General features: G+C 45.9%; 1 protein-coding gene across 4 annotated transcripts in view; it reads right to left on the reverse strand.

Annotated features, from left to right (window-relative positions):
* Nucleotides 1-24419, reverse strand: part of rsh (Rap GTPase activating protein radish) — a 473381-nt gene that overhangs the window by 23157 nt on the left and 425805 nt on the right. For all 4 annotated transcript variants that reach the window (XM_089549687.1, XM_089549688.1, XM_089549686.1 and 1 more), the window contains exons 8-11: nt 19511-19675; nt 12471-12542; nt 11745-11831; nt 9873-10119 (exon numbers count right to left, since the gene is read on the reverse strand). In XM_089549687.1, the coding sequence (XP_089405813.1) occupies nt 9873-10119; nt 11745-11831; nt 12471-12542; nt 19511-19675 (571 nt within the window). The remainder of the gene's footprint in view (nt 1-9872; nt 10120-11744; nt 11832-12470; nt 12543-19510; nt 19676-24419) is intronic.

Consider the following 24419-nt stretch of genomic DNA (forward strand, 5'->3'; position numbering starts at 1 on the left):
CCTTGGTTGGCTAAAATAGCATGAGTCTCGAACCCAGGTTTAGTAGGCAAAATATTTCTTCGCATCTTCTCCAGTGAGTTCCTCAGAGTCTCGTGCTATGCAAAATCTTTACTTTTAAGCGTTGGTCGACAATCTTTCTTTCTGTATAATAAGAACAGCTTATATGTACTCTACTGCTTGGGAACACTTTTTTTTTCCCATCGGAAGTTTAAACACTTCATCACGCCTGTGTACTTGACCCTTCACATAACTCATACATACATCAAAGCAGCTGTAGCACATTCGCCATGGTCATCATACTCCAAAAATTGATTTCTATGTAAGCCGAAGCAAGTAGTTGAAGCGAGCGACTCTGGAGTATTGGACATTCAGGTTCACGTGAGCTTATATTGTTTTTTTTTTTACTTTTACATAGAGGTGCTGCCAGAAAAAATTCTCAGTGGCTTAGCTCAGCCATGCCAGGATATACGTAATGATAGGTGCGCAGTCTCTCTGTCGGTAGGAGGCGAGCGGCGTCGGCGCGCGGCGTCGGCAGCTGTGACGTCACTCGGCGGCTCCTCTCGGTCGGAGGAAAGCGCCGCGGCGCACGGCGCACCAGCTGCGTGGCTGTGACGTCACACGGCTCCTCGCGCATGGGCACAAGTGGCACCCCAGGACCACAGCGAAATGGCGAGACTGCGGGTAATGTAGCTCTTGCTACAAAATAACACCTGAGTACTGATGCAAATGATATCATTTCTGCACGCTATGGAGCTTCGAGTAACGTGTTATCGCGGTTATTAGTCGTGGCCTTCTCTCACCAACTATCCCCGGTGCACCGATGCCACTTATACAACGGATCGAGTACGTTCTATCATAAAGAGTAGTCCACAAGGCACACGAACAGTGATTTAGGCACATTGGTGTCGTGACTGAAGCGATGACCTCATTTCACTGCACATTTGAGAGCTTACAATTAAGGCTGGCTTTCCCGTCTTCTGGTATCGTGTTGAGTGATCAATGCTTCGTCCTCTGGTATGGTTTCGAGGGCCCAACGCTTCGGTTGCTGCCCACGAGTACTAAAGTCTTTTCATACTCATGCAAAATTATTTTAGTTAGCACTGAGAATTAACTAAGTTCGGGGAGCGCATGCTTCGCCTGGCTTGTTTTTGTCGCGATCATTCTTTTTCGCAAGCAGGTTATCACATCACTTTTGGAGTTTCTAGACATGATCATTATCACTATCGTCACCAGCTGGATTGCGTGCACAACCCGATAAGGCTTCTAATATTGCTATCCAGCAATTCCACTCCTGTACCCACTCTATCCCAGCAGGCTTTTTCATTTCATCTCCCCCGCATGACCTTCGGCCGCTCCTGTATAATTTTTCCTTGGTTTAGAGCACCCCTCTGTTACCCAAAACAGACCGTGGGTTGTGTGCTCACCGCACTGCGAGCCCCGCCAGGTCTATTTTCTATTTTCAGTTTCCGCTGTGACATCATTAACTCGAGCCTGTTGTCGAATTTGGCACACTCTAGTTCGATGTTGCAATATTAGCCCTGCCATTTTCCTTTCATAGGACGGTGCGCTGTCCTCAACTGAGTTTTAAGTCTTTTTGTCGGCCTCCATTTTTGGCCCCATATCTAGCGATCAGAGGACGTGATATAACGTTCTTTAAATGAATATCTGCAAGCCGTGACTCCTGATCTATTAATCGTCGAGAGTTTTTCTCGCACGGAGCAAAGAGTGCCTGTTATTACTATAACAGGGCAACAAATATAGCCGGAGCGCCTATGGTATGAGTGCATTTTTAGGCTTGACTGCAACAAAACGAATTAGTTTATTTCTTAAACCCTGCAACCTACGACAACACTCGCGCATAGAGTACAGGTAATTTTAAGCTCCACGTGCTGAAAACATCCTCAATATATCTAACTGAGTTCAAGCAAATCGGCACTAAACGTCCCTTAGTGCCGATTTTCTCGAACTCAGAGATATTGAGGATGTTTTGCGGCACGTGGGGCTTGAAATTACCTATACTAGTACTGATCTCTGTACTGGTACTGTTACTAGTACCTGCACTAGTACCTGTAGTAAAACCTGTACTGATACCTGTACTAGCAAATTTTTCAACAAAAAAACGCTACTAAAGCTGGAATAGCGCGCTGCTACTTGTACAGATTTCAGTACAATTGGTAGTTGGAAGCATACCAGAAGAATAATGCTGAAATAACGCGAGGTGATTAGCTCGACCCAAGGAATTTTTGGTACCATTTCTTAACCCATTTCAGTTTCTTGCTGTTCCTGGATTGATATGGCTCCTGCCTGCGACGTCTGGAATGTAAGCTTTGCAAAGAGTAGCAGCGCTGTTTAAAGAAAAATAATGAAAAGGAGTTACAGTGCAAGAAAGTCTTACGTAAAACACCCCCTGTTGTTGTACTGCTTCTTCTGCAGCAACACTGAACTCCTACAGGGCAGCTAAGAAAAAATACAAGGATTATACTGCAAGAACAAGAAGAAAATGGCGCGCAAACATCCACACAAGCAGTGCACCACGGGAATTGATATTGCGAACCATATGTCTCCGAAAGCTTAAAGTTTACTAAAGAAACGGATTACGAAATTCTTAGTTCTGGCTATACATATCTAGTAAAACTGTTTGATTACAGATTTACCAAGAGTTCGTTATTATCAAACAACGCTTGGATCAAGTTCTCTTCGCAAGCCTGCCTGATTAATCCCCATGGTAAGTAATTCTTTCCAGCTCCAAGGATATGGTGTGGTAATGGAAAAGATTGGGGGGGAGGGCTAACGGCGAGGCAGGAAGGCGGTATTTCCTCGACGTCGATATTTGATACACAATGGGGTTTGTCTTGTTATAATTTGACCGTCACTTGGTCTAAATCTGCGAATTTAGCATTTAAACAGGAATTTTTATGGGCTTATCCCATCAGCGATCCTCCACTGAGAGGAAAACCCTCCATGCAGATGGCGAATCCGCCGTTTTAAAAAGTTGTTTCTTGGTTCAATTTTCGAATTCTTAAGCACACTCCAGATGTGACGCGAATTTTTATTGCGCAGAAATATTGAGAACTTTGGCAACAATAAGCAATACAAAAAGAATTTTAAGTAAGTTGCAATAATGTGCGGCAATGCGGGACAATGCAGGATAATGATAAGCGATAGCCTACAGCGCAAGCCCGCATCGCGTCGTCTTAAACTTCTAGGCTAGTAGTGCAAAGTACAACACGCAACACATGAGGCTGCAGTTCACGCATTCAAACTGAGCTGACTTCTTAAAGGGGCCCAGAAACACAATCTTAGTTAACTGTTTTGCCTGTTGATTGCATACAGTGAGTTATAATGGTGCTATTAGCGTCGGTAATACCGCGTATATTCCGTTTTTTTAATATTTTAATGTCCTCCCAAAAACAACTTCATGGCTCTGATGGTGTCCCCACAGAGTGGCGGGTTTTTAGCAGCGAATATGACATCACCTGGCGCGAGCTTGATGATCGGACAAACAGTAAATATACTGCAAATTGTGTGAATAAATAGAGACACATTTTGTCACCTATCTGCGTTTTATATTAGATCAACAAAAACAACTTGTCTGTCACAGATAAAAGCCCTGCAAAGCAAGAAAAATAAAAATACACCACGAGGGGCGCTCTGGCATGGAAACGACGCTGCCAGTCTCAGCAAGAACGAGTTACAGAGAGCAGGCAACCATGGAGTACAAACTTCCGCGACGTGCTCTGGCTGGCTGTTTTGATTGGTTGCGCCAGGTGCCGTCATTGGGAGAGCGAAATAGGAGTGGGAAGCCCCGCCAAAATCGAGTTGAGGGCAGCGTTTTGTTTGCTTGTATTTTCAAATTTCTCCACTGAATAACTCCCGTTCCTGTGCATCGATTCCTGTAATTCTTTTTAAGTCAGCATCTGTGTGACATAAAGAACCCACCTGAAGTATAGCCGGTATCCCCCCAAGCAGTGTTTCGCAGCCCCCTTAAAGGATTCTATTACAGGCTGAAGAATGACGGAGTAGAAACCTGATAAGTACCAGTTAAGAATGATTTAAACCACAGAGTTTCTCAATACTACCTAGAGTAAAAAGTGGCGCTGCGATAGCTCATGCACCATGACGAGGACCAGAAATGCCGGCAAGATGTTTCGTATTCGGATTGACCATTATTGGGCATGAAACCTGGATTCAGCCGTAAAAATACGATTCTTTTCCAGGCAAACCTAGAAGAAATGGCGTGAAAGTTTGCATACAAGCCTAAAACCACCGAATTTTCACTTGACATAAATTTATTGAAGCAGTAAAAAACGCACTATTAAAAATTAACATTTCAAAAAGAGAACATTGCGGTGTAGCCAATGTTTCAAGGGCAGAATCCACGTTTCCAAGCTAAATACGAAACCTAATCTTCCCGGCACTCCAGCGGTGGATGAAGTGTTCTTTAAGAAACTCGCATAGATGCCGGCGCCGTCTTCCTCTCTATATCACAGTGAGAAACTCAATGGTTTAAACTACTCTCAATATCTCAATAAAAAAATAGTGCATGTTGTTCGGTGTCGTTCTTGCGCACCAAAAGATGCACGTCACCTTATCAGAACATAAACAGAAGCTGATGACGAGCGCGCTGAAGATGATCTGACCAAAATGACGACCGAGTTGCCTTGGGAATGAAGTCAATGAATTGTTTCCTGACTCAGGAGATCGAGAGAAGCGTCTTAGTTGCACGGCCAAGGCCGCGCCTACAGCCCGATACTCACCCCTTCCTTACCTCCCTTAAAGCAGCACTGGGCCGCAAGAACAAAAAACGAAGATATAACAACGAAGGGTTTCCCTGCCTCCACGGTCAGGGAGAGAAAATCGGGTTTTCGAAAACTTTTCTCCCGGGAAATCACGCCGGAGACGCGAAGCGGTATTTCGTGTTCTATTTAGGGAAAACAGTGGGCGCCGCTCTGAAGAGGCACAGAAGTGGCGTCAGGTTGCCAAGTGAGCAGAACAGTGAGGGCTCTCAAGGAGGGGAGGAGGGGAAGGCGAGGAGAGAAAGGAGGGCACAGTGGTCGGGCCGGGGGAAGAGCGGTGAAGACGTTTCAAACGGCGTCCTGTATAGCGGAGCTGCCCCGGGAGGCGTAAGCTCATTGGAAAACTCCGCGAAAGAGTTTAAGGAGACGAAAGGCAACTCTGTGCATTTGGTGTGATTCGTTTTCGAGTCCAACTCAACCCCCTCTACTTCTCTTTTTTTTTGTTTCGTCAGAGCAACGCCGGTGGCTCGCGCTTCGTCGCGCAGCGTTGCCAGCGGCGAAGAGGCAGATCCGTTAAACCGAGCGAACGTGACGTTTCCAAATGCAGCCAGTCGCTCTTCAGAAGCTTCCCTTTCGTATACCGGAGCTGCGTCGGCAGCAGCGATAAAGTGAAATGGCTCAGATTGCGCAAGAAGGCTTTTACTTTCCGCACGCACCAGTGAAGTGGAGCGAGTAATTGGAGCAGAGCGAGGGAAACTTCGCTATAGGCGTCTCTTTTGCAGTAACCTTCTTGTGCGACTGTTAAACTTGCTTTATTTTGCGAGCTGGGATCGAGACGCCTCTTCGTAACGCATTTGCCTCTTTTTTATTATCTGTTATTCGCTAAATTCTCACACGCAAGCTTCGTTGCTCCGCTCGAGGGCTCTCACTACGATTAATAAAGGAACTCGGGTTGGTTGAGTCGAAAGTGCGGAAGGCTCGAGTGCCAACAATTGCTCAGAGGGCATACGGATATGGAGTATGAAACTTACAAGTAAATCGAATGCCTTCTTTAGGATGAACTGCTGACACAGATTTAAGCATGGGTAGATGCACGTGATTATGAAAACATCTGCGTTGTTACTGCACTCAGTTTTGTGTCACTGGCCAATAACCAGGTTGAAACCATAACCAAGGTTCACGTAGCTTCACCTCGCGGGTATAGACCATGAAAAATCCTGTGTGCTTTAATATATGTTAAATACGTCGTGCTGCAACTACTTTCCGACAGTAGCCGAGTTAGCTGCGGCTGACACAGGCGCGCTCAAAAAAAAAAAAAACGCAGTGTTCGTAACTAGTGAGAAAAACGAACAAGTACATTTCAGGGTGAAAGTAAGGCGAATTTTCAAAGGTGATTTATTACACGGGAAAAGTATTAGATTAAACTCTTGAATCGCAACCTTCCTAAAAGAAAGCAGCTCGATTTTGCATTTATTTAACACTGGTGCACTCCGGAAATCATATCTGCCTATGCCCTCACAGCTAATGCGCAATACAGACAGTAGCGGTCAAAGTGACGTCCCGGTTCACGAAAGAAACATGGTGAGGATGATGGTAAGGAACGGAGGGAGGAATATTAGGTAAGTGAGCGAAGTTTAGAAGACGCCGAGTAAAATGAAAGAAGACTTAAAACATATCAGAAATATTTGTTAAAATGACAGTATTGACTTGACTCCCGTACTCCACCTCTCAAAAATTTCTTGTGCTATAATAAAGACTATGAACTACTCAAAAATAAATGTAAAAACCTTGAAACACTTCGGTTCTAGTAATTTTATTCTAAAATTTCTTCATCTGATCCGTCTAAGAGCAATTGGAAAATTTATATTTCCAATCCTGCTTACGTCTTCTGTAATCTACCACCAGACTTGCACGAATCAATCGCTGGTTTTTTCTCAGGACTCGTGATCAAAGCGCGATAGAACTCTAAGCGCTCCATTCTTTTCTAAGCTGGAATTACACTGTGTTACGCAAGAAAGCTACACCACCTTCATTGGATACGTAACGGGGACATTCTTTCTTTTCGTTTCCTTTTTTGCTCTGCAGTGTATGTGACTTCGTGCGCTGTTCTTGACTCCTCTTGTCCATCGGCGACTCGCGTTCGTCAGGAAAGGAGCGTCACGTGATACTCTCCGGCCAATTTCCCTACGAAGTTGTAACACGCGGTGCTCCTCCCCGGAGCGAACCGAAACAAAAGGCGTCGGTGACGTAGTGGCATCCCCGTCGGTCGAAGCGTCCGCTGCAGGTGCGTAAGCGACCCTGATCGAAGCCGGCCCAATTTCGCCTAATGGCCTTTTTTTTTTTTCTTCGGTGTAAAGGGCACGCCGCATTCGGTTCCCGGCAGCGTCCGGAACACTCGACGGACGGGCGATAGAGCGGCAAAACAGGCATTTCCAAGCAAAAACAACGCACCCAAGTGCACACGCAAACGCAATCAAACAGCCACTCACACTCACTCATTGGCAAATAAAAGAAGAGCATGCATCGGAGGGAATAATAGGAAGTCAGCCGGTCCCTAAGCGCCCTTCCTCCAGACTAAGTATCCGGGCCAAGTCCAGGGAAAATAAATCGCCATGTCCCTTCTTGTGCGCCTCTCATTCTCTTCGCCTTCGTAAGCTCTCTTGTCCTGCGGCCATCGTTAGGGGATGAATAATGAGTGATTAATTAAAGGCCGCACTACCTCCGCTCCGGGCTCTTTTTATATGCGTGCGGCCCTTCGTAGCTCTTCACCGCTGCCGGCTGGCAATCTGGGCGCACCCGGCCGTCAGCCTGCACGCGCTAGCGTGGATTGTCCGGGCACCAAAGTCGGCCGTCGATCGAACAGAGTGCAACGCAAGCGTGTTGTTGCATGGTTCCTCACAGAATAGCAAGAAGCTCCACCGCTATAAATATTCATTAATAGAAACTTTATGCGGGCGCAATCGTTAACCTTCTTTGTCTGGTAGCTTTTTTTCGCGTTACAAGTCTGTAGTGCTCCTTTTGTTCCACGCTCCTCATAATAATGTTCCGGTGATGTTCTTCTACACAAAGACAGCTGGCCATCGCACTTGGTGCTAGCGAAATATTTTTTTTTATTTCATTCGTCTTCCCAAGAACGGCTGCCTGATGTATGATCCTGACTGAGGATAAGGTATTTGTTAGCGTGGTGGAGAGTTGCGCTATTCAAAACACCAAGGTGGGGGAGGGGGAGGGGGAGAGGTCATAAATGAACATGCAAAAAACTTCACTGCCATGGGATACTCATATGTGGACATCAAAAGTCTGGATCCTACAAACTTTCATATGATTTTCTTCGCCGGCTGAGCAAGTGGTGAACGGGGACACGTACTCAAGGAACGACCGCCGCGCACACCTATCAACTAGATAGACTCCAAAAATTTAGGAAAACATGTGAAACTTTAGTGAGAGGCTCCAATCTTTGAAGGTGGATCGTAAGGGCCTGTTTGCTTGGAAGACCTGCAGTCAGAAGACTGCTCAAGTCCGCGTGCATAAACGTTTACCTCACAGCCATTCAACTAGACAGCCTTCACTTACGACAAAACCAAGCTGGCGCCCTCTACATCGCCAGCTGCCCTCCATTTAGAGCACTATAAAAACCATGTCTTAGGAGACAGAAGGGCATGCACTACAGACAGACAGGTCTTTAGGCAGAATGACCTTATCGTATACCCCAATCATCGTGAACCACGTTTATTAACGCCAGCATATAGCAGATTGCAATCATTTATAATGTTTACGGAAATGACAGCCTCCAGTTTTTTTCGGTTTCATGACGAATGTAACATCGCACCCAAACTCGACCTGCATTCTTCTGAATCACACGACAGGTTTAAACTGACATAGCTTTTCAGGGTACTTTTGCGCGCGTTAAAATGTATGGCTTGTCGTCAGCGAACACTACGGCTTCAGGTGCTGAGTAATGACAGCGTTATAAAGATAGATGGGGGTCAAGCGGCCCTGTCGCTCCTTAAATTGGGTAGGCGTTGCCACGAATTAGGGGGAAGTGGGAGCGATACAGCTACCGGTGCCAGTCCTTGGAGCTGAATGAGGTTGATAAGAAGAACTCTTTGGTCATATTAGTCGCGAAACTCTGCTTCCAAACCCGACAATCCATCGCGACCACTGGACGAAGATTAGCAGATAGTAGAGCTGCCTGTGGGAAAGCTGATAAGCTCCTGATGGCGCCTCGGATGTAGCCTTAAAATGTTATTTCTCCAATATATTCGAGTCCTGGAAAGGGCTGAGCAATTCCTATGGATGAAGCAGGTGGTGTGCAGTCTGCAAAACTTCACCAATCTCCGAGGTGTGGCGCAGTCAGCCGCCAGCTTTCGAAAAGTGAGCACATGGGGAGTTTCTACAATGGTACGAAGAAAGAGACGACAAAGCGAGGTTTCTGTTTTAACTGATCAAAGAGCTCCGGCGATGTCTATTTTTTCTTGTCATCAGAAAAAATTTTTTGAAGACAATAGGTATGGCTCTTAATAAAAAAAGGTTTGTGTTCCGTATTTACTTTCCGATCATGGTTCGTCAAATAATAAAATGCGAGGAATGGTGCCATGGCCATGAAGAGGGTATTGCTGCTTGAAAAAAAAAAACAGAAAACTAACAGAAGAAAATAGGCTGCAAACTGTCAGCCGCAGTCGTGACAGCACTCATTAACACACTGTAGTTATACTTACATGCCTAATTTACCTATGTTTTTCTTTTTTTTAGAGCGCTCTTCCCTAGTAACCCAAAGTTACAAGCAAAGCCACTCAGCACACCATATTTCTGCCCGAACATACAGATATGTTCATGGTAAAAAACGGCGCAATCTAGATGTGACACCCAAGAGAAGAAGAATACATCACACTGTTACAGTACGCGTGGTGTCTTCCTTCTTCTTTTGTGTGTCCCGTATAGATTGAGCTATTTTTCCCCTCGAGTATTCACCAACCAGTCCAAACTTCTGCTTTGCTGCGTATACGTTGTTGCGTGCACATGGGAAGACGCAGTAAACAAAAGTAAGCCACAATAAGAAGCTGCTAAGCCAAGGGGGCGTGATGTAGATGGTATGGCAGTGCCATTATCATCGTCATCATCGGCGTGCGTGCGCACCCTGTCCGACGTTGAAGACGACGTCGCATAGCTGGCGCGTGGTCTGGAACATCTTGGCGAAGTCCCTGGCCAGCTGGTCGTAACCCTCAAACGGGTCCCGGACGCTGTCGAGCAACGGCGACGAGGGCCGCATGTGGCCGATGGGCCGCCACGAGCCGCGCCGGTACGGCTTCGGAATCTGGCCCGTCTCGGCGTGGTTCTGCAGGTTGGTCACCATGTCCTCCAGCATCTGGCTGCGCGTCCGGTCCTGCGTTGGCGCCCAACACGGTTGTTGAGGGCGGCGAGGGCAAATGTCCCTTTGCTCCTTTGGTGAATACGAGCAACATAACACACATTGTTAAAAAAAGGCGGCAGCAGAAGAAGCGGTAAAGTTGCGTACTGCTAATCCTACTGGGGCTGCTGTCGCTGCTGCTGCTATTAGTACTACTAGTGCCCTCAGTGCCACTATTGCTACCACTGCCACTACTCCTACTAATAACAGAAATTCTAGCGTAGTACTGGGGTCGTTTCTATAAGTAGGTGTCCTTTTATCCTTTGACAGTTGGTCAGAACAATCGTTTATACGTAAAAGCAGGCGTCCAATATTGCTTCCTGGCCATCAACCGCAACGTCACAGGTTGCAGCTGCCAATGATAATTGAGCGAAAGAATGAAATTGGGAAATGAGCTGTACTAAAGTGTGGCCCGTTGAATTCGGTTCAAGACTTGATTTCCTTCTGCACTCAAGTGGATTAGGTCTGCAATGCGAGCAGGGCACCCGGCGGGGCCTTGATTTCGGGGTTCGCGAAAGATGATCACTTCGCGTAATAAATAATGAAGTAGCAGGAAAAGCGGAAAAAATGGAAATGCAATAGATGGAATCCGGGTGCGAAAGTTGCATGCGTATGGACATGACTGAAGTCAACGCAAAGAAAGTGAGAAGTATGATGCAGAGAACATCTCTGGTCACTGATGAGAGCGCTGATATGGCATCATCCTTTCAAATATTTCCCGCTATGGAGGTACGAGCTTGTTCAAACGACTGAATGACAGCAAATGAGTGAATGATCATGACGAGTGCGTAAGCACCAATAAGCCATGTTAGCAGCGCACGCGGCGAATGCGAAGAGTAAAGAGTAAGAAAACAACAGCCCAGTCAGCGGCCTAGAATAAAACTAAGCGCAGGCGTCTTAACACAACCCCACCTAAAGAAACTATTGTGCTGATTCAATTCTGGTCAAGTTTTACATTAACAAACACCCTATTGTAACCACAGTGCGACAAGGCATTTACTTGCGTAAATTCGACGTCGAGCATGTGAAATGAATAAAAAACGACGACGTTCTAATGGCTAGACAAGCGGAAAATTTCTGTTCTCTGCAAGCAGTAACCCATTTTCTGCCCTCTTTTCGTTTTCCCGTCCCGTCATCCGGAAGCAAACATTGAAAAGAAAAAAAAAAGAGGTCTAGTCACAGCTGCTCGACTCGAAATTTCAATTACTGAGCAAGGAAGCGGACATGACGTCGCCCAGGCCACGTCACAAACACACAAAAAGGAAGAAATCGAAAATGAAACCCTGGCGTGCGTTAATATGCGCGCGCCCTAAGAATCCAAGCCTTCAAGAAACAAAAGGGCGTCTTGTTCTCTTGGCAAATTTCATTCCCCCGCGTTGCCCCGTTCTCTCTTCTCCGGTGAGCCCGGAATCGTCCGCCCCAAAGTCTGGAAGACGACGACAATGTTTGCAACAGCAGCAAAAAGAGAGCTGCAGCAGCTGACGGCGGGATTCTTGGCTGCTCCGGAGGCCTGACAGAGACACATGCTCATGGACAGGCAGGTCGAGACGCAATTGCTCGGCGAAGCGGCACGATACCTGGGCTGCCTGCGTGTTTCTTACCTGCATTCTCGCAAACTTGGGCGCCGAGTAACTTGTGCGCTCCCCGTTAACAATCTTCGTGAGCAGCCACTCTCGAAATTGTGGCCCCTGCGAATACGAGGGAGGATGCCGGGGTAACAAGGGTCGAACTACGACAACAAGAAAGACGGGACACTGTGTTCTTCAATTAAGTACGAGGTTAGCAGTGCTCTTTTTTGCGCAACTTACCCGAGTTTTTCACATAAGAAAAGATAAGTCAAATATTCTGTCGTACGAAACAACAACCTACGTAAGTACGCAGCTAAATAACGTGGCAATGCTGCCAACGGGGTGGTGTTGTCATTCCTTGGCTCTATCTAACGAACAAACTCTCTTAACTGCTTTGCAAATTTCGGATTGTATTCTGAACACTTATTTTCGAGGACTGGTTATTAGTCGGCAGGCAGGGTGCTATTGTAAAAACACCCTATTGTGGCCCTGGTGTGGTGTTAGTCACCTTGCCTATCATGTGTTGTTGGAATGTGAGCGTCAAGCAATAATGATAACCTTCCAAACGATAATACCGTGGCGGCTAATCATGAAGGTCTCCTGTGCCAAACAAAAAAAATTGTACCTGTGGTTTTTAACATGCACAAAATGACTTATTCGAACAGGCTGTTTAGGTGCCTTAACGTGGACTCAGGCCGAAGTGCTGAAGCCGGCGCTGACAAAGCAGAGAAAAACTTTAGTACAGGAGAGCATACTCACTTTGGGAAAAACAGATCGATGCCACAGGTATGGTTTGAAGGCGCCTACCTCATCTCTTGAAACCACCGACACCTGAACCACAATAGAAAACAACAAAAATTATGTGCTATATTGGCTGTACTACATTATATTACATGCTTATTTCATGTAGCATGTACTTTTTAGCGCGTCTCCAAAAGCCTAAGAGTTGAGAAAAGATCCAATCGAACTTGACTTGTTCCCGCGTCATATTCGAGCTTCAGCATGTGCGCTTACGCTGGACTTAAGTTCTACTCTTATAGACACCACGTTCAAAGCCTTGTAATTTGTCTGGTTTTCAAAAGTCTTCATTGCCTGACAGGAATCTCAGAGCTGCTTTTATGAGGACTATGTAGACATAGATTTTCCAATTGACATGTCCCAAATATTTAAGACCGGAAAAACACATAACACAACTTTTATATTACTTCATAATGTCGGTCTTCAAAAGAAGTTCAGTGCAATAAGACGAATGAAAGAAGAGAAATATATCAATTCTTCGCCTTTTCCACTCGCTGGGGTCTGAACGTAACAGCTGATCATTCTGTTCGCTTTTATTTTATTTGTTTCTTACTCTACATGAAGAACGCCAAAAAGACGTACGGATCTTAGTGTTGGGGGGAAGTATTTGGCAACGTGCAATGTTATAAAACAAAGTTGGTTGTGCGCACACCGCCAGTGATTGTAGCAGAGAAATGCACATTTTTACTTTGTGCTTCTTACACGTAAGACTGAAATCAAAAATTAGCTTCAAACTTTAATACACGGGAAATGAAAGTATTAGGCAACAGTTTCGAACTTCTAGCATTTACGCCGTTACTGGCAATTTTTACGAATTGGGAAAAAAATTGCTAAAAGATGTACTTACACTTGACTCTTCATCTTTATCTTTGGGGGTATATACTCCGACACATTGCATAAATTAACAGCAAAGTTATAATCATTCTACAAACTGCTTATGTGTCATCAAGCCGGCTGAAATTTCTTATTTGCTTCGTCCGGAGGGTCAGCTTTCGCAGAAACGGACTTTGCATGATGCGTCTTGCATTTATAGCGGGGCAATACGGCTTCTTGAAAAACGCGACAATTCTATATTATGTTTTGGTCAGAAACCGGATCTATGGGCATTTCAGCTGTTTATACCATGCGTGAAACGCAAATAATTACAGACCTAAAAGATATGCTCATGATCTGTGACGGCTTGCATAAAACTTAAGCTTTTCGATTTATTATTTTTTTTTACATTTACTCAAACGAACAAGCGGAAACCGGGCAAGCAAAATGTTTAGTTCCAGGTGCTCCTGATTCTTGACAGACTTCAGTGGATAACATACCTGCGGCACGCAAAGGCCCCTTCCTCAGTTCCTGCTTACGGGAGCCTTGCATTCAGGAAGACCGGGATGACTTCAGTTCCACAAAAAAATTAACTTTTATCCCTTACCAGTGCTGCCACCATATCTTAGGCGTCGGCCGCTGTAGCTTCTTAAAGAGTAGTTCGCAAGCACTCATTTTCGAATAATGTTTGCAAGAAACTTCGGTAGCTTTTTAGAGCATTAGCAGCAACTGATTCGCTCTTGCTCACGATGAATGCTCACAAACCAAGAGACATGGCAAATTTTCTTCTCATAACTAAAGCGCGCTCGCTTTGAGCCGTTCCGTGAAAATCAAGCCAGACACCCGTTGCGACGCACTGATTTAAACTTTTAGGCCAGCATTTAGGAATTCAGTTACATAATGGCCACAATGAGCACTGCAGTAAAAAGCAAATTGATCAGCAGCAACAGAAATGCCCCTTAAGATGACACACAACAAATAGGTGCGTGATTTATTTTTTCATGACACTATTGCGACAGCAGCTCAGTCTCGTTTCCGAGACTTAGATTGAAAATATCGTTAAAAAACTTTTACTCGAGGTCTGTTCAGGCATACCAAGTCAGCTTCCGATAGCGTTGTCGTTGCTGTTAAAGGGACACTGAGGAGAGCGCTATTAATATTTTTTTTATAGCAAAATCTGATAGTTCGGCATTTCATGGTTTTGTTGCCACTTGGCCGGCAGCGAAAGATGCATTTATTTCTAAGAAATTTGGATTCGAAGTTGAAAAAGTTTTTCCCGCCGCTCTGATTCAAACTTGGGATTCTCTTATGACGACACAGGACTAAGTGACGTGAAACATGACGTGCACATGTCGTAACGCAGACTCCATGATTTCTGGCGGCCAGCATAGTGGCCTAGCAGCAGCCGGAAAGAAAGCTACCGCCGGCCGCACGTTGAAGGCATCCATCGGCTATTGCGGCCGTCGCTACAGTCGCTTCGCTTACGTTTGCACCGGCGTTTTGCCAGCGTTACGATGGATCCCGTTCTCGAAGTAGTCAACGAAGTTCTCGCAAATAGACACCCTTAGCATACCGTGTACCTTGTTACCGTTAGCGGAATACCGGCACTCCGGAAGCCCGCCTACCGCCGTAGAGCAGGCGCCGATTGGTCCCGATGCTGCAGGCGCGCGCGTAGCTGCCGGGCACGTGGCGCCATCTGGCGATGTCAAGGAGATTTGCGCATGCATTGGCTGCACCTCAGTGATTTGTGACTTCTCGGGTCCTAGTGTTGCTAGAACCATTGGTTCTAGCAACACTGTTTTGTCCTATGACGTCATCACGCTTGTACTTGCGAGTTTGGCCTGTGGCGGCGATACCTGTATTTTGGTTCTTGCTCTTTTCTACGTTACAAGAGCTTTGTTGTCAGTATGAGTGACGTTTTTGTAATCAGCAGCTGGTATTCTGTCGATACAAGCCAACTTCAATTTCTCCTCAGTGCCCCTTTAATGCCTCTAAAGCGATGGCACATCCCCGGTGTGGGGATTGACCAGAGTCTGGTGCAGATCCAAACAAGAAAAACAACTTCGTATTCGCACATCCTTGCCAATATAACTACCAAGTTACTAATAAACTCATTAAGGCACCGTGAGCAGCCTTCACAATATCCAAAGATGCTTGGGTCACATAAGTTTTTTTCCGACACGCATGTTACCTGCTCTTTTGCCACAGCCATGTTATCACCGCGCAACAGACAAGCTAACGAGTGGTGAAGTGAGCACGCAATCGATAAGTCCCGTAAACCAAGCGCAGTATTCGCTTGCCATGCGGTAGCAGCAGCAGCAGCGCAAAGACAAGGTTAGTTGAGTGGGGCACGAAGCAGCTCAGTTTCGCACCGACGTGAGATCGAGGATTCAGCGACGACGAGGCTCCAGAGAGGCCGCGTCGGGTGTCCCGCTGTCACGACAACGTAGCGATGTCTCCGACAGAGGACACGCGTGCGCAGGCTCTCTCTCTCATTCAGCAACGGACGGTGAACCAGAGGGGGATCCCGAGGGGTAAAAGCACGGTCAACAAACGCAGCCAGGTATATCTAATCATAGCGCAGTTCCCATCTGGCAGCTCGAGAGGGCGAGTCCCTCCCTCGGTTCGCGTATTCGATTTCGCCCGGGGCCATGCTGCCAGGGCTGTCCCCAATATGTGGGAGAAAGTGGCTAAGTCTCTCGCGGGATGAAGGCAGCGGCTGTCTTGCTGGCTGCATACGTGCGGCCCCGGGCAAATGCGAAGAAGGTAAGAAAGCGGCACTGGGCGTGCATAGCATTCGGATGCTATCTTGTTTTCAGAGACGACGCTAGGAACAATAACGAGCCGCCTTTTCTAAGATAAACATGACATTTCGTCATCTTAATTTCCTCACCTTTCAAGGCCCCTAGGTCATTACGTAAGCAGAGGGGATGAAGAGAGGGGAACTTTATTTTATTAACAGCTCTGTGAATTCGATAGATCATCTGTTTTCTCAGCGCACCAGGTGTTTAACACTTATCTGTCTCCATTGTATACAAGGCGTTCCCAAGCCAGCGCATGTCTTTACCGCCCAAGCCAGCGCATGTCTTTACCGACAGTAATGATATCCAGATTTTTATCATCATCAGTCTTCAAGGCAGGGATAACGAAATAGCGAGCGCATGTTTTGCATTGCATTCTTTTATGCATTAAACGAACAGTTAATGTTGCGTTTTTTTTCGCGCCTGGCAGTTATTCAACTTCTAGGTTTACGTTCACAACGAATCTTCCACGTAATGAATTAATGAAACCTTTATAGCAAGGAAGGAATGGCTCTCGGCAGCTGTTGAAGAATTAGGAGAGATAGGAGTGTGGGTGCAGAGGCGACTTTTAGTCGTTCGTTCTCATACCCTTCAAACCTTCACCTCGTAAGTCAGCCGACCTCTCGTACACTACTCAAAGCAGGCCGCTCTCACTACTATGTGCCACGATGGCATGTCATGCGGCGGAGCTTGATCGTATCTCATCTGCTACGGTGGCCATGTGGTATGTGCTGAATTTCGTGTCTCCCTCGCGAGAAAGTTGGATCACATCCCGCAAATATGGTCACACGCGCGCACACACATCCACACATGTACAGTGGCAAAGTGCGGCGCTGAATGTCAGTTTTCGCAGCAAGCCCCACTTCTCCGCGGGCAGCTCTTTGTCAGACTCGGCACTCCTTGCCCCCTTCTCTCGCTCGTGACGTCTTCGCACTCCGGAGAGCAAACAGCGGAGGACGCCTGTCTCAGTGCGCCGGGCTGCTCCGGGAGACGCCTGCGTCGGCTCTGTTTGCCCGCTCAGGGTGCGCCGGCGAGACGCAAATACTGCGCTCAACGAACTGAGAGGCGCTCTCTGTTCGTCCTATTTATTTTTTTTCCTCGTTTCCCTCGATCCATTCTCAAGCGTGCCCATTCAATGTTTGCTTACGTTCGCGAGGCCTTCAGGACAGCCACTTCCGGCTGCTGGCAGCGGTGGGCTTGTTGTGCGGGGCGTTGTGCAAACCGACGGCCCGTTGACTCGTTGAAGCTGCTGCTGCTGCTCTCGAACAGGCCGCAGAGAACGAAAGACGCGGTCGAGCAAACGGCGAATGGCTGCGCTCGAAGGATCCGAATGTAGCGAGTTCGATCTTTGTGCCGTTGGTGCGCTTTTATCCCTCGAAACAGCACCGAGCGAGTGCAGGCAGAGAAGCAGAAAAAAGGGATATATAGTTCCAGATTATCGGTCACGGTTTTATTTATTTTTTTCTTAAGAACAAGCGAACAGTCATATCCAACAGATGTGAGCCCGCCCGTCCCCAGAAGTGAAGCGAAATAAACTTCTGAATCTTTTAATTGAAAACCGCGATTCAAAAGGGTAAACCTGCTCTAATGAAAAGGACGAAAGGCCTGGTCGAGAGAAAGCTGACACAAGATATAGCTATCCATGAACTGATATTGTGGAGCAGCTTTTCTTCTTCCTTGGACTGAACAGATCAGCGATATCCTATAGGATGAAACCGTCGATCCCTCTATACAGTTTGGTCGGTGTAGTAATCTTTAAACACAGCACAGTTCTTCTAAATGATTTGTAGTTTCATAGGAAGTCATTCGAGCAATGGCCGTTTTTCAGACATGACGTTATAGGGAACACGCTATTTATACGACATGAAATTGTTTTCTTTTTAAGGAACATCGATCACTTATAGTACTACAAGCTATTTTAAACAATGAGCGCATCGCTGCCTAGCTGCCCTGTTTTTAGAGGTGCCAACTTTATTAATGCATTAGCACTAATTAGTAGCGCCCATTGCTACGTGCGAATTTTGTTTTGTTTGTACGCGTTTCTTCCGTGGCGACTTTTAAGTTTCAGCGGTTTATTTCCTGTGCACTTTCCAAAACCAATGTCCAGTGGCTCACTCGTCGAGTAAAAGTTTTTTGATTGCTTTTGGCTGCATCCAATGTGCATCGGCATTCAAACGCTATCCTCGTTCTAAAAAGCGAACTTAAAAATTGAGAGGCCTAATTTATATCATACCTCATTACACTCCTATTAAAGAAGCCGCTGACGAGAATATGCGCTATAAAAAGAAGCCTCCACTCATAGCAACTGTTGAAGTAGCTTGGCCGGGCTTTACTTCCACGACAGGTTGCATCTATTTCTGTACGAATTTGTAAGTTGGTTGCAAGGAAAGGAATTAAGGAGGTTGTGCAAAGAGTAAAGAGATAAAGGGACGCCGTAGTACAGGGTTCGGGGCTAATTTCGGCCACTTCGGTCTCTCTAACGTGCGCTCAAGCACACGTGCATCTTTCGCGCTTCACCTTCATCGAAATGCGACCGCCGCGACCCGGACTTTGTCCTGAGTTCTCACACCCAGCTGCCGAACGGCTCATCCACAGAGCCACTGCTCCTGGTATTACTACAATGGGGGGGGGGGAGGGGGGGGGGGGGGGAATGACAAGCTTAAAAGAGTCGGCCACATGGCGTTTTCAAGTGACGTCATCTACATAAACTCAACGAAAAACAGAGAAAATCAGTCACAGTCAGTTTCATATGTGCCACCTCTGAGCGATACGGATCTTTGTAACTGTCTGCATCTGAATGCAGAGTTGCGCGAAGTTAACGTGCTACAAGACGATCAAACTTCTCGCTCTGACCCGTGGCGAAGAAGTTAAAAGAGGATAGCTGTACTGCGCTCCGCTTTCCCAGTTCACTCACTGCGAAGCCGACCACAGTCACATTCAAGCAGGGCGAAAAGTTGAGGATATAGGCATTAGTCCGTTTTGATGAATAGGACCGTGCAACAAAGGCGAGGAACGTGAGGGAGGCGAGAAAAGCCTTTTCGTGCGTGCCTTCCTCACGTGTCTCGTTTTTTTTTTTTTTGCGCCCTGCTATCCATCAAAATGGACTCAATAAAATTACCCATGACGTCATCCTATCGGGAGCTCTCATATCCCGGCCCACATCTCCCTAATCGGTCAAGTATACCTGGACGAAATTCTCCCCGGGCAACTTATTAATTTGTCATTCAGTGAAAGCGACAATAATCCGGATGCTGCTTACAACAGAGAAGTCCCGAAACACATCTATTGCTTCGACCCTGCGCGTAATGTTTTCTACGTACCTCGGCCCCCTAGTGGTTACTGTAGCAGCATGGAAAGAAAAGAGGAAGGGAGGAATGGCACAGTTACCTCGTAGACGGTGTGCGACCCAGGCGGCTTGTTGGGCGAGGCTCGCACCACGATGAAGACGTGCAGGAAGTGCGACTTGATGCAGGCCGGGGAGAACAGCGTGTTGTCCGCCTCCAGAAACACCACGCACACGATGTCGTTTCCGATGTGCCGCTTCTTCTGAAGCTGCATTGAAGAAGCGTAGCTTGTTGGGCCAGTTGGTGCATGGTAAGTAGAAAACCAGTGAAAAGGACGCATTCACAAAGAGGAGAAGTACACAGGACAACGCTGGAAATCAAACAAACCAATGACGTCCTGCGGCGGAAGATCGTTTTTTATGCAGTGGGAATAAAACCAGGCTTTGCAGGAGAGGTTAGGCAATGGTGCTGACGCAGAAGGCAGCCTGGTCTGATGGAGGCTGAAACCTGCAAAGCCCGTTCAGCCTCCATCAGACCAGGCTGCCTTCTGCGTCAGCACCATTGCCTAACCTCTCCTGCAAAGCCCGGTTTTATTCCCACTGCATAAAAAACGATCTTCAGCCGCAGGACGTCATTGGTTTGTTTGGTTTCCAGCATTGTCCTGTCTACTTCTCCTTGTGAATGCGTCCTTTTCGCTGGTTTTCTACTTACCTTCTGAAGCTGCGTAGCCGAAAAGATCGCGTCACTTGACTTGGGCAAAACCCAATGTAATGAAGCATCTACGATAATAATAGTAAACTCGCAGTCTTCTCGCCCTTTTCCTTGCCATGAAAGTGAGAACGATTAAGCTCTCTGCGGAAGTCAGATATCGCTGATGTGCAGCGAACGTTAGATATCAAGGTGTAGTCAGAAGGTGATTAACGGGTTCCCGCTTTGGTGTCGAACTGATCTTTTTTTTGTTACGGCAGAAAAACTACTACCACTGTTAGCATTACAACCGATCGGTCCTTCTCAGACACGACATGTGCGGCGGCGGAACCAATTGACATATCTGCCGTGTAAAACTCTCAAAGATAGGGAAAACGAAGTAACAGCGCGGCTGTGTTATAAAAACGTTATTTACATAATTTTTAAATAATATTATCCACACAAATTAACGCAGTTAGTAGTTACACAATTGTGACTGCGTTCTACGCTGGTTTATTGAAATTTGTGTCCTGGGTCCATCCCCCCCCCCCTTACTACTCTCCTTATTCCATTAAAGATAGAAGAACACTTGCATCTTCACTGCGAATTAATACTGCTATCACTTTCTTTTGTGTGTATGTTGGAAATAAAAACTGTTTTTATGTAATGCACTGTGTTAGCACTCCGAATTACTTTTCAAACAAGATTCCGTAGAAGTCTTGTTTAAAAAGATACTTCCACTTTGCGAAAAAAATGACACACCAGTCTTTATAACCTCGCACAACGACCATGAGATATTGTCACGTAGTGGGGACTGCAATCCGGCGAACAGGAAAACAGTGAGAATGGCTTCTAGACGAAACTCCTTATTTAAGCTGACTTGCGCCCGCAAAGAAGTGAATCACTCGGCGACGGCGTAGCAACAAGCGTGCTCGGCGGTCGTCGAACCGAATGCCGGCAGCTCTCGGCCATGCTCTCTTTAAAGCTGATAGCGAACTTTCGAGATAAAACTTGGAAAGTTGCTAGGACATTCTGGAACAACGTAGAATCGGCTTTGCCTGGACGCGATCAATCGAGATAAATCTAGGTGCGTCTTGCACCACAAACGAAGCGATAAAGCGGCGTGTCGGCAGCCTTGAAAAATGAACAAACAACACTACAAATATTCGCGACAATATTTATATCTTTAACCTCTTGGCTGCCAGCATTCAGGTTTTTGGATAATAATTTACAAGCACCATGCGGTTGATTGATTCATTAATCAGCATTGAAATATCGCGCCGTTGGAAGTGCAGGTGATGGTTCATCCGCTCTCTGAGAGGTGCTGCCACCTGTCCACCGAAGCATCGCTTAAACGCAACAAAATGGCGTCTTCATGCTTGGGCGGCATGGAGTGACCGAGGGATGTTTTTTCAATTCGTTTATTGGTGTATATTTAATTCACTTATTTTTTATGTTTATTGTTATATTATATATTTCAAACATAAGCGATTTAAAAGCAGACTGCTGATCTGCTTACGTTAGTTTATTTTGTTCACAACTAATGTCTACGTTTGTGGACAGAATTTCGCCACTAGAAATTATTGACGTTGCTGGAAAATTGTTTTTTATGTACTATTGATGAGGTGTCTAATAAAACCCCGAAATGAGCTGCTAGTTTTCGTTCCCTCATCTCCTTGTGAAATATGCAGTGAAGAGGCTAAAATAACAGGAACAAAGATTTTCTTCAACGGAAGCGCCAAAGGATTCTGGGACGATCGGCCTTTTAGCAGACGTAGTTGCTCAATCGATATTTTCACTTTGGCGGCCGCTATGATGCCGGAAATGTTAAGCCGCCTCACTGGGCATTGGGGTCACGTCTCGACTGTCGCCCTTCGCTGCTTTCTTTTGTTTCGTCCCAGATGCTGCGGCTTTTGTCTTCCTGTTTTTACCCTCTTAACCACTTTGGGCGAAAACTACGTGAGACGGCGCTGAAGCTAAGCCTAGCGATCCGTGGTTATCGCTCCCAAAGGCTATAGCCGGACGAAGAGCAAGCAAGCAACCCAGCAATTTAAAAATTTTCTAAGCTCTATCCCAGGAACGAAAGATAACGGAACAGCGCCAAAACCGGCACTCAAAACGAATACGAGGGGAATGGTAAGATAAAAAGGACTGTGCCGAGAGCTCTCCACAATGCGAAAAATCGTTCCCGGGGGGACATTTGTTTTCAATTTACGAAAGGAGAGACTGGAAACTCGTCAGAATGGGCGTAAAAAATTCACCACCTCCAGATAAGCGTGCCCTCCTCGGCACGGCTGCATCGCGTTCCCGCTTTCGTGATGCATTTGCTTATGTAAAAAAAATAAAAAATAAATACGCGGCTTCTAAGTCCACCCGTCCTGAAACATGCTTCGCCGACTTCAAAGATGCCAGTGGAGATCAATTTCCTGGCTGCTGTGTTTCCCTAGAGAACTTTCTTCAGCATTTGCTGTTTAACTTGCGAATCACCTTTTTCTTGAGAATAGCCCATTTTGCGTGTGATTTTTTTGCAATATTTCATGTTTTGCTTCACGTGCACTTATTTACCAGCTCTCTTTCGTTTTTTAAGAACCTTGTTGTGACGTCTTCGCGCAATCTCCATTTATCGCTGCCGCCCTGCGCTTCACGAGTTGCTTAGTTAAAAAAAAAAAATAAAGATGAAAGCTGAAGCAATGCTGCCTAACATATGGCGCCGTTCCGCGAGCGAGCTGTGATTTGGAAACGGCTGGAAGAGAACAGCAATCCTCGCGAAAGGAAAACTTAAGCTCCCAAAAGCGTATGTGGAGCACTGGAAAGCTCTCTGCCCTCATATTCACTATCTGGCCTCTCCAGGAGTACTGAATATGGGTCCATTAAAAGCTGTCAGTTTTAGCTTTCAACGAAACACAACATCCAGCCCTTATAAAGTGGTCGCAATGATGTTACTAAACTTTGATCAGTGATATAAGTTCATGAGATATGCGATTACGAAGTGCTTCTCAGCGCCATTGTAAGCAACCTCTCGGGGGAAACCGTAAGACAGCCAAACCAAACAGAAAAATAATACAAATACCTATCCCAGCCTACGGCAAGAGTACCCGATTTTTTCACTGTCCCCAGGAAAACAAGTTCTGCCGACAGGTCCATCATTCCTCTTCCTCCTAAAAGAGCTCTTTGCGATGCTCACAGGTCACAAACGCTATCTCATGCAAGGGATTGAAAATCTATAGCCAGCGCACTTACCTGCCAACGCTGCAGTCGATAGATGCGTCGTTTAGACTTTCTGCTAATGCTGACATGGCATTAATCCTGCAGCTGTTGCTGCACTTATAAGTACTATTAATGTTACTAGAGGTATAACTGTTATTGCTGCTACGTAGTTTCACTATATTAGGGCTATTATAATGCAACTACTTTTGAAAATTAAGATGCTGTAAACCCATAAAACATCTCTTGATACATCTGCTGCAGTAAAATAAACAAAATGTCTGAGGTTCCCGCCAATCATTGAACGGTGGCCCGAAGCAGAGCCGATAGGCTGATAAAATAATCGTTACAAGACTTGCCAGAGCCGTCCTAAATGCAAACGTTTTTGATAGCACTAAAATTCTCCATGGCACCAAATTACGGGGGAGGCGAATGTATTTAGGGTAACGGTACGTAGCGTAAGCCTGCGTCTTTAAATATAGAAATTCCAATGAACCACAAATTGTCTTCCATGCGGGGCCAATGATAATTGAGTAATTGCCATTTACCTGCTTCTGTCTTCTATCTACTTCCGCCTATTCCATGATGACTCCGTGCAAGTTTGCAGCAAGAAAAGAATTCATTCTATATTATTTTTTATTATTCTTATCGGCTCTTTTGATTCGTTGACGCGCTCTCTCCTTCATGCTATGAGCAGTAATATGGCGGTGGTCATGCATACTATGAAAACAATTACTTTTTTAGTCAATATTGGTGTTTTAAGGAACATTTTGCGCACAGATTTTCAGGTGGCGCTCGTTATTCCGATTGAAAACAAGTGTTCTTCCACTGAAAAAGTACACCCCAGCCTGAAAAAAGCTCATAGGTTAGTTTTAGAGAAACAAATGACAAATAAAAAGTTTCGCACAAAGCACCACAGCGGTTGAAAATTGCTATGTCGAAATATCAGGATTGGTCAGGTGAACAACCGAGGGATTGCGGAGAAATTCTGTTTTGAAGGTGCACATGACGCTAGAAATTCAGAGAAAACCTTCCCTTGTATTACTGTTGCAAAATATACCTTCACAAAAACGGTGGAGAATGTGCTACCAAGCTAACTATTTTGATAAATATTATTTACA

This window comes from Amblyomma mixtum, chromosome 6 (assembly GCF_055824585.1).
Source record: "Amblyomma mixtum isolate Tamu chromosome 6, ASM5582458v1, whole genome shotgun sequence".
NCBI classification, from domain to species: Eukaryota; Metazoa; Arthropoda; class Arachnida; order Ixodida; family Ixodidae; genus Amblyomma; species Amblyomma mixtum.